Here is an 18876-nt window from a genome sequence, read left to right on the forward strand (position 1 = left end):
GATAAAGGAGATGGTCTGGATTGGAAAGACTGCATGGGAAGGAAAAAAGAAGGGAGGTTATTTATTTGATAAAATGTAATTACTCTCCCAAGAAACCTTAGTTCTGTGGAGAAAAAGTGGTCAAGCAATAGTATTAACCTGTCACTACAGTAAAGAGTGTAAGAGCTGTGCAATGCAAAAATATCACTGAAAAAGTTCCCACAAGAGAGAAAGAAAAGATTTGATAAGAGAAAGATGGTAGAGTGAACAGGTGGCCAACGCTTTAAATGGAGTACTTGTGACAGCCCTAAGAACTAAGCAGTTAAGAAGATAACAAATGAAATAGGCTTGGAAGACATCATAATAACCAAAGAAAGAAAATATGAGAATCCAAAAGAGGAATTAAAAGCTATGTACAAAATCAGCTTGAACAGGCATAACAAACTGACAACTGAATATGATGGACATGGGCTTAAATGAGAAAGTCTAAAGCAAAGTAAACAGAGGTTCTGAAAGTGAGTGTCTATTTGTTAGAATATGATGGTAGGCTCAATCAGTAGCCAAGATCATAAGATCATTGATAGAAATTGATCTTCTGGAGAAATGACTCTTGAGTTAAATCAGTTGTCCAAAATCACAAGAACAGAGGTACGGGATGAAAGGTTTTGTTTGTAGGTATGATTGTTGTCAAGTGTAAAACTACACTATGTGCTACCTCTATGTTGCAACCACTAAAGGTATGTAAACTCAAATAATTGAGCATTATACGCCTTCACACTTACTGAAGCCCGGGCAATCATGTAAATGCATTTTGCACACATTTAGGACAAAGTTAATGTTACTGATAGCATATAAAGAGAATTAGTTACAATTAGTATAGAATAATTTGATTCAAAATACATCTTATCAAACAAATAAACTATTGATGACTAAAGGAAACAAAAACCTGTTTAACTGATTTCCCACTGATAAAAATAAGTGCAACAGCTAACTAAATGTAGGTACTGGAAAAGATAAATACTAAGACAAGATGATGCTTCAAACATGAATGTCAAGAACAGTGCATGTTATATAGGAACTCCAGTAAAACTAGTTCAAAACATGTACAGTCTTAATTCACTTAGAAGTTTAGATTATCCAGAAAATCACATCCCATGAAACACACAAGCTACCTGCATTGTAGTGTAATGGCATGGAGTTGTTCAGAGCTTTTGCTATTAAAGTAAAAGAATGGGGAAGTTGACTTTTAATTCCAACATATCATCTGATTGTAACTATGTGTATACATGTGAGTTACTTGTTGTGGTACACACACCTTAAAGTTATTTTTTAATGTCCCAAGTACCTACAAGTAATTTTAATTGATTTGTATCAACATTAGTGGATAGCATTAAGACCCCTTCTAGATTAATCTGCTACTAGGTTTTGATGTCTAAACTACAAAACATGCTGTATAATAACATAGATCAAATTGAAGTGTGAAGTTCACGATCAAGGATAAGGTCTCAATTATGACAAATCAATTTCTAACTGTACTTATAATATTCAATCTTTTTATATTTTACTTTGTGGTTTGAAAACTTAAACTAATTGAAAATTGATGTAAAACTTATGCAAAAACAATTACCTTTTTCTATTTTCACATACTTCAGTGATATTCTGACTATTAAGTCTTAATTTACCTATTAATATTTCTGAAGAGTAGTTATGTTTTCCTTACAATATGAGGTACTGCTTTATTACTAGTTTTTTAATGAACTCACAATGTGTAGTTTTATCAAAAAGTATTTTTACCATATATCATCTTAACCAGCAGCATACTGAACAATTCAAATTCAACCAATTCGTAATGACGAAAAACCCACTGGAATTAAAAATGTATGTTAGGATGGCTGGTATGGGTATTAATACTTTTACTAATAAAGCAGAGAACAGCATTTTTTTTAACTTGAAGATGGCCTAAAAAGGTCAAAACATTGTTCTCTGCTTTATTCATAAAATTGTTAATACCCATACCAGCTGTCCTAAGATACAAATTCAATCTATTGAGATTTTCACCCGTTCTTCTTGTTTTGTTGTCACTTGTTGGATATACATGTATTTTTACTCTTAATGTGGTAATACCACCATATTCCATGAAAAGTAAACTCTCTCCTCAGTTTGTTTTTCACTTAAGCAGTAAAATGTTGTTTACTGTAACTGAAAGCATAAAATACAAAACCCTTTGGTCTGCCTGCTTAACAATGAAATAGTCTTAAATAAAGCTTGCTACTCTATTAACTAAAACTATTTCATTCCCACCTCCTTCAATCCAACATTACTACAAAGTGAATTTACACCTACAGTTTTAAAACATGTAATATTATATAATGTACTATAATTCACATGTGACACCAATTGCTAAAAGAGGGAAATCTTTTCCACTGAAATGCTGAGTTTCAACTAATTTTTATGAAAAGAAAATTTATATACAAAATTATATTTTTGAAGTTTATAAAAACTAGCAACTATATCCATGCCTCTTTGGGAAGGTGCAGAACATTCATAATGAAGGTTTATTGAATACACACAAACAATAAATATATCCATTCCATTAAAAATCACTCATGTTTGGCATTGGTTTCAACATATCAAAAATCTTGAAGTTAGGGGTTCCATCTTCCAAATTTCATTAAAATTGGTTCAGCCATTTCCTCACATCTTGCAATGACAAGACACCAGACAGACAGAAAACAAGCATGTATTATGAAATATAGTTTTCATAACATATCTCCATGAAGAAAAATAACTTAAATTTTCTTTATCCTCTCACTGATAGCTGATCTCACATCAGCATAGATATGAAGAATATCACATACTTAATGCTTTTCAGCCACTGCACAGCAGCTAATAGAATGCCTTCAATATTTGTTGGGTTTTTTTCAAGTACAAACTTTTAGCTAATAGCTTCATCATCTCTTGACCAAGTTGATATCTAATTATAGTGTTGGACTAGGAGGTCAAACCTTTCTAAATGATGTACATGACCATGCCCAAGGTATCACAGATCAGTTTACTCTAATCTTGCATAAAAATATTTCAACTTGAGGACAGGCTAGTAGAGATCCTGATGAATAATAAAATCAAATCAAGTAAACATGCACTCCACAACTGGTATTACTGGCACAAAAACAGAATTAAAATAAAAAGGAAAAAACATCTGATAGACTGATTTACTCTAATTCCACCTAAAATAATTTGAAGCATCATGGCTATTGAGGATTCCCTCTTGTTCCTTCAAACATCTGATGTATCTACATTAACTCCTTGCACAAAGAATGCACAAATTAAGCTATCATTTCACATGAAGATGATTTCTTTTCATTACAGTTGAAATTTCAAAGTTAGTGCAACAGGAATCAGTTTTCAAAATATACTCAGAATAATTTTTTAATCACTGAAAGGTGCTATAACTGTGAATTATTCCAACAGAACTTAGCATAATGTAATGAATTTATTTTTATTTTTAAGGTGCTCAATTACAGGCTTAAAATATATCAATCATCCACTATTTAAAACTTAAAAGACCATGAAAAGTTAACATTGTCCTAAACTGAAAATGTATTTCCAATAGATATTTATAAGCTTTCTTAATTTGTACTTCCCTCTAGTGGCACAAACATTTGCTCACAACTAACCTTGATACTCCCATTTATTTCTGCATACTAACATGCAAATAATTATAAAGCATGTAGAAACCCTCCACCTAGAGAAATGTGCTGCTAACCCTATCACAACTAGCACCCTATCTAATCTTGTACATGTTATCCACTTCAAGATTCATCAGTTGGTTGGTTGGCACAAAGTAAATAGGCTATCTACAACAAACAACTGGCAAAAATGTCAAAAATAAAATAATCTCAAGTTAAAAACCAAACAAAGACGAAAAAATCCAGTAAAATAAACTTAAAAAATCTATGGCCCATAAAAAGCTAAAAACACAATCAAGTTGGGGAATGTCACCATCACTTATGATACTGTCCAATGTCACTGATAAACTCTTAGAAAACATGTCTAAAACAGTGCCTCCACTCAGAGTTGAAAAGACACAACAATAAAATGTACACAATTGTGACATAAATAACATAAAGGTCACACATTGGTAGGTCAGTACCAAAAGAAAGAAAATAATTAGTTAAAAAACTGTGATCAATATGTAGCTCAGCTAAAACAACTTCCTATTTCTGATCCCTACGGACACAAAGTAGCAATTGTAGGAGGAAGTTATGGAGTAATAGCACTGATTTTCACACTGAAAAGTGTAACACTTAAGTCACTGCTCTAAGGGACTTCAACTATCCATGCAAAAGAACACAAAGGGCAAACCCATATTGACTTTGAATTGTCTGTCATTTAAAAAAATTATGAATAAAAATGGGCAAATGACAACACAATCCATATGAAAGAAGGTCCTGCAAAAGCCATACCTTAAAGCAATGTTATATGCCTTCTCAAGAGCAAAGAAGACAAACAAAATGTTCTCTTTTCAGGAAGGCTACAAGTCAAATTAGGTGATCCACGGTGGAACACTGTCAATGGAACCCACACATGGTGGGCTAGAGAAAGTTCTCTGATTCAAGAAACCAAACAATACAAGCATTAATCATCCTCTCCAAGAACTTACAAAGATAGTTAATCAAAGCAATTGGATGATAATTAGAAAGAATCTTAGAATCCTTCCCAGGCTTAGAAAAAGGTAAAACAATAACCTTGCACCAAGCATCAGGAAAATGTTCTCCTACCATAGCCAGTTAAATACAACTGGAAGAAGAGCAAGAGAAGCAAAGTAAATATGGCACAGCATCTCACAGAAAAGGAAAAAGGTGATTTCTCTGCTTGCAACTTGACAGTCAAGAAAGCAAGAAAAGAAATAAAAACACTGGAAATATATGCAAAGCACTCCCCAAAAGTATCACCAAATTTCTGTAAGTCACTAACTTCCTGGCCATCAGAGGGCAAGAAAGAAAGGAAATGGTAAATATACCTACCACTGACCATCTGAATATTGTTCCATATGACTTTGGACCTGGCAGTAGAAGAGAAACTGGTTATAAACCAGGATTCATTCTGGCTTTCATATCAGACCTACCAAGCATGAATCTGCTGGAAAACAATGCAGTTACAAAAGAGTGGTACACCTAAGAAAGGTATCCCAGGCCCATTTATGAGCCTTCTATACCTGTTGGTAGGCAAGAAACCAACACAAATGAAGATACTATAGGAAATGTGTCAAGGTTTTGAGTATAGAATAAACAGCTGTTTGAAAGATACAATCAAATACTACCTCCACTGAAAACATTTGAGAGGGTTAGGAATATATAACCATACCTTACAGTTGAGATAACCTGCCTTAACAGTGGCAGGTGGACATGGAAATGTGAATATCAAAATAAGAACATTGCTAGGCAGCATAATTACTTCTTTAGGAGTAAAGATAAGTCATACTAGACTGGAGAAATCAGGGAGGATTTCTGACTCAGGGATGTATTGTACATCCCGCTCAACAATCACTCCTTGGAAGGAATTCAAAGTAACATGGAGAGTATCTACAATGGGTATATCCCCAATGGCCTTCAAATTCAGGAATTTGCTGTGTTTTGTTTCCACCAAGATGTCCCCAGAACATTGCTTATTCAGTAGAGAGCAGCAAGTCTCTCTAAACCCTTCTAATTAAAAAAGGAAGACATACGTCCCAATTATTTCTCAGTCAAAGAATGAATAATGAGAAAACAAGGTACAGAAATAGTGATTGGAGAAAAGTGTGTTCAAAACATTGTAGCTTCCCAGCTAACTGTTTTTATTTTATTTTTTCAGGGATTTAAGAATCCAAAATAAAATGTAAATTATTCAGTGCCCACAGACCCCACTCATCATGGAATCCTACAATGCTTAACAGAGACACTATAGCAACACCAGGGCCTCATGAGCATTATACCCAAACACCAGCATCAGACCAAATATCTACAATACTCACTGAAAGTGCCAAATACTTGTGTTCAGTTGACCCTAGCCTGAAAAGGGCATCCAATTGACCCTGAGGGGAGGGAGCACCCAAAGGCCAACTATTTACAAGAAGTCAAGGCCAAAGTGGTGTGCCCCACACACCACTCAACCAGCATAAGACCTTCCTTCCCTTCATGGGTCACCACACACAGCCAGCACATATGTGAATGGATGATCAGATCCAAGCGGAAATAAACTGAAAATACAGAACCTTCCCTAGGAGGTCTCCTCACCTCTTACAGGAATCCACATCAAGTGAGAAAGAAACTGATCAAACCAAACCAAATTGGAAGTGTGAAGGATGGTTAAGAAATGTGAGAGAAGATAAGTATCTATCAGAAACAATTTTTACTTTAAGGTGTCAACTTCCAATACAATATCTTGCTTCTACTATAAAAAGCAAGAATCCCACATAGAAGTAATTGAAGACCAATGAGAAAACAATTCTCATATAGGAAATGCCCAAAAGAAAACAATGATGTGTGAGAAGGAATTAAAAACAAGACACCTTTGGGGGACAGCATCACTTGTGATCCAGGTATACTCTTCACCCTTTAGTGATGTGCCATCATAAAGAGTAGAAACATGGAGAGACCTAAAAAAAACTAAAGAAATAATGGGAACTCTTGGTACAGAGTGGCAAGGGAATGACAGCCCATAAATGGGAGTTCAGTCTCAACCAACATGTGATGGCACCTGGAATTGCACATCAGATCTGCAATAAGAAGAGAGTCCACTACCTTTCATCCCAAAAAGAACGGGTTCCAGTAGGGAAGAAAAGCTTCCATACCAAGAACCTATCTCCCCCATATACACATCTCCAATACCATTAACACCAATTTCATACTCAATAGGCATCCTGCAAATAGCAGGAAAGAGGATAGTCCAATTGGGTGGTCGTCTCTGGTCCAAACCCTGGCAACAATGGAAATTTTTCATACAATCCATGATAAGAAAAGATTACCCAGCCTTGCATGTCCAGGTATTCATATGTCTTGTCTAACAACAACTAACACCAGATCCATCAGAAACTGACATCCAGTAAAATGTATGAAGAGAACCACTGCATCTCCAATCCAAAACCTGGTGGCACTGGGAATAGAAAGAAGCTACCATCTAAATGCATATGAAAACTTGTGTGGCTAGTCTGGCTCCAACCAACACCCAATCCATATAGCTTGCTTGGATATTTGAAATACTCACAAACCCTTATTTTAAGTTGTCGATAATTTGCGAGTCATAACATTAATCAGTTAAGCTGTAGAACCTTGAATTCGTGGGAAATGATGTTGAAAAATTATAATGAAAATATTTTCATTACTTGCATAATTGAAATAACTGAAAACAGTTATAATCAGATACACCAATATTAATTGATTGCATATTTTTGTACCATTAATCAAGTCAATGAAGAATTTGATTAGTTGATTATTTTTGTGACATAAATCAAGTTAAAAATATTTTTATCAAACAGTTATTTTTTCTGGTACTAACTGATATAATCTTTTCTCATATGTAATAAAGTATGTCTATTAATCATTTGAATCACCCAGCTCTGAAGTAATGTAAGATATTTGTAATTTTTCAAAAGATAAAGAAACTTACCTATAGTATGACAATAGCCCATTTGAAAGTACAAACCAACGTTTCTGATATCCTTTCAAATAATTTGTCCATTTGTATAGCCAACCTTTCATCTCAGCTTCTTGTTGCTGAGGCTTCAAGTCACCCATTCTGATGTTTCCCAATTCAGAGCACTAAATATAGAGTTGACTGTAAAAAACAGTGAAAATTATTTAGACTTTTTACTAAAGGTAAGTATTGAGGAAAAAAAAATCATAAATAACAAATGTAGTTGAACATATAAATAAACTTTTCTTCAAAATAAAACAAAAGCTCATGAAAGACACACAGGTACACACTTCCACGAAGTAGGCAGCTGGAAACAGCTGTCATGTCATATGTATATGTACAAAAGCTTCCCAGTTAATGATCACAGTACAACCCATCATTTCAACATAAAATTTGCAACACTGCTTTTCACATAGAATGGAGCACACTTATCAAAGAAACCACCATCCACACTTGAAACCTAATTAAATATTTTTGATCAAAGCATTAAATACATGCATGTTTAGTTTAAAAATAAAAGGTTCTATGAACTAATAAATGACTTATGATTTTAAGTTATAACTTGTAAGTGTTCACTTGCAAAAACTCATCCTGAATGGCCTTATTTAATATGTAAAAGATTTCATTACTTCATATCTTTTTACATTTTAGTAAAGCATTATGACTTTTAAGATCTTTAATATTTAAGTAGCAATCCAGACAAACCATCTCTTTTTACACTAATTACAAGAATTCAAGCTTCATAAGTGTAATTTACAGAACTATTCTAGTAGTGCTAAGAAGTTTAAGCTCTTATGCAGACCTTTTGATTTTGATATACCTATATAACATGTCATTATTCTATACACATCTTTAGTCTCTAAGTAAGATGTATTAACAAGCTTAAATTTGTGAAATGCAAATTCCAAGAGTTGGTGAAATATATTCTAATTATGCCATTCCAGTCAAAGGCTAACATAAGCCCAAAAAGTAATTAGTATAATTTACCATTATTTGTAAATGTTATAAATGCACACATTCATGAAACATTGAAATAAAACCATGAAACTCAATTTGATGATTTCTTAATCAAATGAACTAGTAATGTTATACTGACATTAAAAATGATTTTGCCTTAAACAAATTTGTTGGTTATTCAGTACCATAACTACAAGTAACTGGAGTGGCTATCAAGTCGTACACATACAAATACTCATCATGTATGATACCACATACACAGAATCTACAGAAGACTTACAAACTGAAGAACAGAATAGCACTCACACACGTTAACAGCACCATAATTGTATGCACATAACATATACATGGTATTCTGACCTTTCAAGGAATAGGATGTAATAGTAACTTTTGCACAGAGAATCATTTTTAGTCTGTTAGTATACCAGTGACTGTAATCACAAGAAACAATTTAGAAAGATCAACACCTGACCTGATTGAAATGAACTGTTTGATAATATACTGCACATCAGTAAAATAAATTACTGAAAATGAGAAAGCAAGTTAAGACAAACTAAAGTACAGAGATACATATATTTTAACTAGGATTAATAACACCTAAATAAGCTTCACTTCTCACTTCTGAGATAACAGGTAAAAATAAAATGCTGATATGGAAAAGAATATGTTTCAAAGGACTAGTTATGGATGAGATTGCAACATTTATGAAATATCTTCACTCAATCTAATCACCTTATTATACTTACATAGTTCTCAAAATTAGAAGTGTCAATAAGGAAACTGGAATGCCTACAGTATGAGAACTTTATTTAGTCAACCTGTATTTGTATTTCAATAAAACAAATGAATAAACACGTGTACATGAGTAATAAAATTAAAATCTGTTAAGAATGAATAACCTAAGATAGCACTTTGTAAAGGTTACACATTTTGGCATGAAAAACCACAAAATCTGATCTTTTCCTCTCTAACCACATTAGGATGATGCACAAATAGTGAATTTTTACTTTTCATGATTTATCATGATATAAATTCTTTCAAGCTCATCTATTTAAAAAAATCTGTAAGCTTCTTTATTTTTTTAATTAAATGCTCTAGTGAACATGCTTTTATATTAGTTTTAGGAATTCAGAAGTTTACAACTATTTTATCTGATAAACTTACAAAATGAAGTAAGGTTTCTGACAAACAAAATTAGGTATTTATCTTTTACGTGCATATTAATTACAGTTATATATATAACATTAAGCCAGGTTGGATATAATAACCTAAACACAGTGAATGTCTTAAAATGTTGTCATATGGAAGTACAGATACTGTAGTTTTACCACTTTAAAGTAACTATACGGATAGTAATATAGTAAACCACCTTAAGATTCTCACTTTTTTGTATCTCAAAAGCTATTTACATTATATTTACATGTCCTATTGAGCATAAAAAATTGTCATATTGATGCTGATCAATATACACTGATTTAAAAAGAAAGCCTATTAAATGCATTATTTTACTCTATGAACTGTATAAAAAACAGAACAAAGTGCAAATACTTTTTACCAAGTAAAACAAAAGTACACTATTACCAAGTTTACAGTCCTTTTCTGTACTTAAAGCCTACTTCTTGAAATCTGATATATTAAAACATACATTTTGACAATTCTCCCCTTTTGATACCTACATGTAAATACACATACGCATATAAGATAAATATTAACGAAGACCTTAATTAAATAATTATTTTCAATTATCAGTCCTAGTTGTTAATATTAAGTCATAACTGATATGTTCATAGCACCCAAATGCACCAGGGATTTTCCACCTATCAGACAAAACCCAGATGTTTATGTGAGGTTGAAAACTGGAATTTAACAACTGCTCTTATAATGAGCCCATGGCACCAAGATGTAGAACACAGTTTATACTCTATCAGTAGTGGGACATGAACCATGAAATTTCAGCTTCTAAGTCCAGCACAGTAATCACTGCCCTGACCTCACCCATAAGAAAAGCCATCATTTACTGCCTTCTAGGAAAGTTGTTTAATGAATGATTATAATTAAAATTCAAATAATGGAAGGCTTACAAGGCAATTCCCATTCATTTGATTATCTGCTGGACAGGCTGAGTAGCTAAAAAATGGCCTAGTAAAATGTTTTTAGGACTACTTGTAAAATCAGAACCAATGCATATCTTGACAGCAGTTGCCATAGCAATGGAGATAAAAAAGCTGGACACAGTAACATTCATTGAAAAACTGAAACATCTGATGAGTACACAGGTAATGTTTTGAGAGGCTACAATGATCATCTATGCATCAATGAACTAGTATTGGCAAGTTAAAAATGTTCTTACACTGTTGTCACTTTAGTATACTTGGATCTGTGATTTCAGTATTAGACAGGTTTATGTCTCAACTTGACCCAATGAGAGGAGAGAGGATCACTTGCCCCAGGGGCTACCCCCAAGCTTTTCTTTTCTTCAAATACTCCTTAATTTGTTTTCTTTAATAGATTGTTTGACCCAGGATCCCTGTTGGCTCTCATTGTCCTGGTTTTAACATATTTTACATATTAAATAACTGAATTAAACTACATACACCTCTTTGTATAATCTGGAGTATCACACACTATTTGATAAGTATTTCCAACAAATTTGTTCTTACCAAAATTACCACATGAATCATGAGTAAGATAATTATACCATTACATACAGAAGATCTTCCTACTTTATGACTTCCTGAAGTTATATTACGTTACATCTTTTTTGAGTATGTTGGAAACATCCATTTTCTTTTTCCTTTTGAGACTTCCTTAGGTTCAAGATAAATTTAGAGTTTTAAACTGTTTAAGCAGTTGTTTACAATGAGATGTTTTATTCTTTCATTTTTCATTCACTTCAGTATTTTCGTATTCTTTGTTTTAACTTTAGTTCAGCATTTTTTTCTAGTTTTTTCTTGTCTGAATTTTTATTTTTGAAGTTAGGCCTGCTCTTAAATTTTAATTATTGACTTAGCTCTTTTTTTTTTTTTTTTTTTTAGGTTTAAGCATAATTTAGTTATTTTACTTATTGATTTATTTACTTTTAGAAACAATAGAGTTAAATATCATATGCTTATTTCGTGACCTAAGTATTTTTTCTTTATAAAATTCTTATTAATTCTTATGTACATTCTAATTGAAAGCTCTTGATAACAGTTAGGGTAAAGTGACCAGATCAAAAAATTTTCAGACACTGTATCCAGTTCTAATATTCTGAATGAAAACTGTCTCATAACATGCTTAGTTGCTTAATGTTCACTCTTGGGTTAGGAGCAACAAATGGATTAATAGTGTGATTTCTAAGAGTTTAATAAATTTGAAGATTGAGTTGGTTTTTTGGACAAAGGGAATAATCTGTTACTTTGAAGAGACAACCTAATTTTGCACAGTTTGTAGATACACATATAACATATTTGCTAGAAGAAGGTCTAAGATACAATAATATCTTACTTTTCTTTATTCCATTTAAACCTAGCCCTTCATATTCTGTACATTTGGCCAATGAAATGTTAACAGTTCAAACTAACACAATAAACCATATCATTGATTAATTCATTCCATAGTTTATAGCTACCAGAAAAAAAAATAAACCTGATGATGAAAATATCCACATTTAAACTTTCAAAGCTTAAAAACTCTTAACTTTCAAGTCAGTATTTCCAATATTTTCACCCTGCCACTTAGATATACAGGACCAAGTGACACAAAAGACTACAATAATAAAGTTATTTAACCACTGTATCTCAGTGGCAGAGTAAGTTTCCCATAATAACAATTCTTTTACATTTAGCAGCATAACTGATCTAACTGCATGTCTTCTGGTCAATGCCAACTACCTAATCATGCAATTCATGGAATATTACATTCACATTCCTAAATCAAATCTCCTCAACAGTAGTTTCAAAACCAATCAGATAATCATTAAAAGTATTTTCCTCAGCACAATACACATTTGTCTAAATAGGCCATAAAAATTAAAAATGTTATTTAGCCTATCAAAAGACTTAAAAACACACCACAAAATTAATTGTAAACAAAATAACTCTTACTATACATTACATTTACATTAAGGTTTTTCATAAGCTTACAAAAGCTATAATAATAGTTTAAATATTACCATCTTAAGAAAGTTCATAAATAATAAAGGTGACAAATGCATGTATACACACAATAAGAACATCTCATTCCAAATGTAAAAACATCATAAACATTAAACTACACACATGCACACGTAGGTGTACATAAACATATAACTGCTGCATTATTACAAAGACTTCTAGTATTATTAACAAACTACACAGATTTTGTATTTCCCTACCAGTATTACAAAACCAAATCTCTTCAACAATAGCCTCCCATACCAATTAGATAACCATTTAAATTATTTTCCTTGCCATGAAAAACTTGCATGCAAAAATTCTAAAATCTATTTCACATTACAATTATTGTTGTAGTCTATATAACTAGACCAACTTTTTAACACGTTTTTTTAAAAACAATTTATGCACTCAATTTTTATTTAATCAACATCATTAGTCACATGTTCCCTCACAACACAGAAGTTACACAAAATATTTAAACATAAATAACATCAATATTACAACTGATACTGAGAACTACTAATGGGTACACTACATATTTTAGTTAAAAAAACAAATGCCTTCACCCTCTTCTTTTCAAGTTCTTTACAATCAGAATTGTAGCAAAAACAACACAATATGGTGCAATATTTAGTCCTTCCCATAGTGAAGGGGATAAGAAAAGTTAAAATGAGGTCAAAAAATTGAAGATTAAGAAGCTACAAGATCATTCAGTTGTTTTCTTTGAAGAAAATAGAAAACTGTATAGAAGTTCCAATGTTCATACATCAAACTGCTGTATTTTGTTCAAAAGATTTAATAACAGAATTAATCCATTCATATCAAACATTTCCATCAAGGATTACACATAACAAATATTAAAATGCAAGTAAATATACAGTCTAACAATCAGTCTGAGTTGGGCACTTCAATCTAGTTAAACTTTACATATAGTCTTACAATCAACTACAAGTACTTACTTCAGTCTAAGTGCTAAAAACTTGTTCTGCACTTGAACTCAGCATGAGAATGTAGAAGTTACTCTCCTCCAGTCTGACCATATTATGCATATGTGTGTGTGTGTGTGTGTGTGTGTATAATTAACACTGTTTCAAAATTTGATATTGTGTGAAACTTGTATTAACTATAGTAAAAGAAATTTGTTTATGCATGTGTAAAATTTTAGTAAAAAATGAAAGAGTTCAAGGGTGTGGCACACTTATAAAAATATTAATTTTATTATTACATACATAAATACCTTACATGATTAAAGGTCATGCCATTTTGATAGTCTACAAAACGGTTGAATAAAAATAAATGATTAATTGGAACATGAAGTATACAGACATAGCCTATGTCTAGTTTTATAAATTATATATTAGGTTGAGGAATAATTTGTGAGCGTTTTTAAATAATTTCATTCAAGCATTACATGCAAGACTATACAATACTTCAATGCATGAACACATTACACCCAAAACATTTATTATGATACTTTATTTCATGTAATACCTAGGTATATAGTATGCATTGTTTTAAACGAAATTGCAAGAAATTAAATGCAAAAAGCAGATGGTGTAGAAAATGCTCGATTTTGTCCACTTGACATTCCATTTAATGAGCTGAAAATGAAAGCAAAAATTAAAGACATATGAAAATCAAACACACCATCTATTAGAGCAAAAAATTATCTACCAAATGACATGAAATATTTTGCGAAAGCGTTTCATTTATGAATATATATTTTTAACTTGAAAAAACGCTCACGAATTATTCCTCAACCCAATATAAAATATATACGTTAGACACACCCTTCCAGTCTTTTAGAATAGGCATCAAAGTGTAAAAATCAGTTATAAACACCAAATATTGAAATGTTAGTCGCTGATTTTTCAAAATATAAATAATTCTTCAACCCATACCACTACTGCTACTACTAGTACTATGCAGTAAACACTATAGAATACATACACTGATGACACACCACATACTGATCATGAAATAAAACATAACACACCATTACTTACAATACGTGTAAAAACTAAAACGAGTAAGTTTTCTCGATCATATTAGGTATTGCAATTTGTAATACATTTTCATTACTTGATTGAAATACAATGCTTTTCTCACCTTTTTTGTTTCAAATCAAGGATCAATATTAGTTGTTTATTGTGTTAAAATCTTAAATAGAAGTAGAACTACGAGAACACTGTTCAGTGAAGATAGCAGTAAACTAGTTGTATTGTAATTGTTCGTCGCTAGGGGAAGATATATATATATATATATATATGATATACATATTCACACCATAAAAATTACTGTTCTAACAAATACTTTCCTATCTCTACCATATTAATTATATCCTACTCGCCTGGATGAGTCCTGGTATTGTGCAAAATGCGTCGTCGTCAGTAGATATGTGAGATATGTAATAGTTGAAATCACACAGTTTTTGTACGACATCAGTGGTTGAAATACTATTGTACACTTCTATCCTTGAAAGACCATGTGAAATCATATAAAGAAGGTAATGTTAAAAATACAATAAGTCTGATACTACTGTCTTATGACCGTGTCGTGTAAATGTACTATATTTTTCTATTTTCTTGTAATGCTATAATGGTAATTCTGAATAGTTACAGCTTTCACGTAACATACGTGTTCAAGAAAAAGGTTGAATTAATACGTTATAGCTGCCATACCAGCCATTCAGAAATACATTTATAGCTGTCTTTGTTTCTTTGTTGTTCTCTCGCAGATTTACGTCCAGAAGATTTATATTACGTCAATTCTGCAAACTATATGAATATCGACAGAAACGTCGTTTCTATTATATCTGTGATGCTTCATTTATGTTGGAATATGAACGACCAGATATATGGACAATGTTATGGTGTACAAGCTTACCATGTGCTCCTACTATTTAGTGATGTGATTATTTTTATAATTTGTTGAATAGCTTTACATTGTTATGACGGTAGCACCTGATCCAAGGTGTCTAACATTCAAGGGTTTTCTTAGTGTGGTGTGTACCACAAATTGTGCACTTATAAAATATTTGTACATTGAAAATTCCTCTATATAAGTTAGTTCAAGTGGATAAATATTTTAAAAAAATAACAAATTTTCCATTATAAAATTCCGTCCCAGAGTTAATGAATAAATTTATTTACTGCATATTCTTCGTGTTTCAGATCATTTGCTGTTAATCTTGTACATATGAAGTGCAATAACGTGTCGTGTTTTTAAAAAAATCATGGAGTGAAAATGTAATTGTGCAGTAAAAAATCATTAAGAAAAGTTTCCTAAGATTATCTTATTTTAGTGATTATAACCCTTTGTTCTTTTGCTAAATGATGTTTTCTGCTCTCAAAGATATTCCAATTTAAATTTAGGATCCGGGTTATACTAATTCGAACTGAACTATCCATCAACTACTTTTGATAAGTAACAAACGTTAAAAGAGAAAAGAGGTCACCAGATGATTCTGTTTTTTGGTTTTCTGTAAGTTTTGTTTCATATACCAAAGCCACGTTGGGCTATCTGCTGAGTCCACCAAGGGGACTAGATGGTATCATCCTTTAGACAAAGAAAACAATGTTCATAATCCAAGTGCACTTCCTTATCCAGTTTTCCCCAGCTTGGTTTCATTGAGGATCTGTCTTTGCCCTTAAAACTGCAATGTTTCGGCTTTAGAATAAGAATATTACAATGTTAAACACAAACCAGGAAGACAGGACTGTTCATTGTAGTCTATTGGTACATGGACTTAGTTGTTTTTTTTTCTAACTAAGGATTCTGTTTACTTAAAACCTATTTACCCGATTACTTCAGGGACTGAAAGTAATACTTGATTAAATTATCTTCAGCAGAAGAAATCCTAAAATTTCACCTATTCGCTCATATTTATAGGGAATTAATTTTAACTGAAAACAGTACAGACTTAGCTTTTCTGGGTAAATATGACGTTTCTTGCGAACTAAGAAACACTGAAGTTAAACAGACTGAAACTGGCCCAGCATGGCCAGGTGGTTAGAGGTGCTTGATTCGTAGTATGAGAATCAGGGGTCCGTTTCCTTGTCACACTAAACATGCTCGTCCTTTTAACCGTGGTGGCGTTGTAATGTTACGGTCAATCCCATTATTCATTGGTAAAAGAGTAGCCCAAGATTTGGCGGTGAATGATGATGATTAGTGGCCTTCCCTCTAGTCTTATACTGCTGAATTAGGGACAGCTAACATAAGTAGCTTTCGTATAGGTTTGCTCGAAATTCGAAACAGACGAAAAAAAGTAAGAGTTATATTTTATATTTACATATATCAGATATCTATAACATAACATTAAAGGACAATAAGCGACGTTTCGGTCTATCTAGGTTGTCCTATTCACTAAATTAAGCTAAATCACAAAAAAGTCTTATTGTTTAAATACTTATTAAGCTCTCCTTTAACTTCCTTCAGTTGATTTAGATTAACATGTTCCAAAAGCCAACCATCCTGTTAGAAAGATAAAGTTTTGTTCAAGTATCTGTGAAAATTTTAAAGTCTATGTGAAGTATAATGTGAATCCTAAATAAAAATAACTTTAAAAATAGACTTTTCACCATTTATTTGAGAACATGAAGCTTGTAAATTACTTTTTCAACTTGTGAGTAGACATTATAGCAAAACTACCACACCTGAAAAATATAATTTCAATTAATCCACTATTTTCTTTTAGAATGCTAGAAAGCACATTATACGCATATATATAGTACTGTACAAAAGTGTAAGGACAAGAGAATATTTTGTCACTCTTTCCATTTTATGAGGCCATTTCTTCCATACTATTAGAGAGTGTAAATTTTAACACTACAGTAATGCTTCACTGATCCCTGTTGACAATTAGATGAGCCGGGGAGAGAATAATGATTACTCTTTAAAATTCTCCTATACTTGTACCAAGAGCATGTCATGGGGTTATATTCGAATGAATATACTGATCAAAATTTGGGTCTGAAATAACCGTTTATGATGGAATAAATCAGTTTATTAGCACTCAACAAATAAACCTTGATAAAAGCAGTGTTTAAGACCATATATAAAGTTTTGTTGTCATGCCACGGCTCAAAAAACGTAAAGAATTGTCAGTAGAGCAGAGAGTTCGTAAAAACCTGGTTGGACTCTGCAAGAAATTGTCACTGACTTAAAATGCTCCCCAAACTGTCAAGTACACCTCAGATCCTGAGACCAAGGGAAGTAAATGCGACAATAGAAAAGGAAGAGACAGAACACCTAAACTCAATGATACTTATGTTAAGAACCTTCGTTTGTGCAAACTTTAAGACAGAAAGAAGACTGCCACTGATCTCAAGCATGAGATAAAAGATCTTATTCCAAATAACAGAAAAGTGTCCAGATATACAGTATCAATAAGACTCAACGAGAATGAAATATCTGGTCGTGTTGCAGTTAAAACTATTGCTTCAATCCTAAATATTGTCAGATAACTGAAACTTGCTAAAAAGTACAAAAACTAGGCTGAAGGTGATTGGAAAAAGGTGTTATAAACAAATGAGTTCAAATTTGAAATATTTGGTTCAAAGTGTATGTTTTACACCCAGAGGAAGAAAAATGAATATACTTATTTCAATACATAACAACTACAATGAAGCATGAGGGAAGCAGTGTGAAGATTTGGGAGCGTTTTTCACTATGAGAAGACAGGAGATATTTGCAAAATAGATGGAATATAATGGACCAGCGCAAGCACTATCAAATACCGACCCTCATTGTGTAGTTAGTAATTTGTGCATTATTGCTAAGGGATTCTACTACAAAAAATATAATGCCACAAACACTCATCTGGCCTACGAAAAAATTACTTTGCTAAGAAAGAAGCTGCTGAAGTCATTCAAATGATGCAATGGTTCCCGCAGAGCCCCTAACTCAACCAAATTCAATATGTCTGGGATTTTATAGATAAAAATATTGACAAATCAAAAGTTCCTTCAAAATAAATTTTATGGAAGTGTATTAGAGAGATTTGGAGTAAAATTCAAATGAACGCTTTTATTAACTATGTTGCAACAATGTGTGAAAGACTGTATGCAGTTGTTAAAACAAAATATTAAGTGTTTACTGAACTCAAGCACTTTTACTAAGTTTCTGT

General features: G+C 32.2%; 1 protein-coding gene across 3 annotated transcripts in view; it reads right to left on the reverse strand.

The window, feature by feature from the left end:
- LOC143255555 (oxysterol-binding protein 1-like) overlaps window positions 1–14979 on the reverse strand; it is a 68646-nt gene extending 53667 nt beyond the window's left edge. Inside the window, exons 1-2 of one of the 3 annotated variants that reach the window (XM_076511389.1) lie at window positions 14856–14979; window positions 7627–7794 (exon numbers count right to left, since the gene is read on the reverse strand). In XM_076511389.1, coding sequence (XP_076367504.1) covers window positions 7627–7754 — 128 coding nt within the window. In that variant the 5' untranslated portion in view covers window positions 7755–7794; window positions 14856–14979. Of the gene's footprint in view, window positions 1–7626; window positions 7795–9356; window positions 9376–13705; window positions 13849–14855 lie in introns of those variants that run through there. The other 2 variants (XM_076511390.1, XM_076511391.1) reach the window with 2 other exon arrangements.
- Between the last annotated feature and the right edge of the window lie 3897 nt (window positions 14980–18876).

This window comes from Tachypleus tridentatus, chromosome 7 (assembly GCF_004210375.1).
Source record: "Tachypleus tridentatus isolate NWPU-2018 chromosome 7, ASM421037v1, whole genome shotgun sequence".
In the NCBI taxonomy this organism is placed as follows: domain Eukaryota; kingdom Metazoa; phylum Arthropoda; class Merostomata; order Xiphosura; family Limulidae; genus Tachypleus; species Tachypleus tridentatus.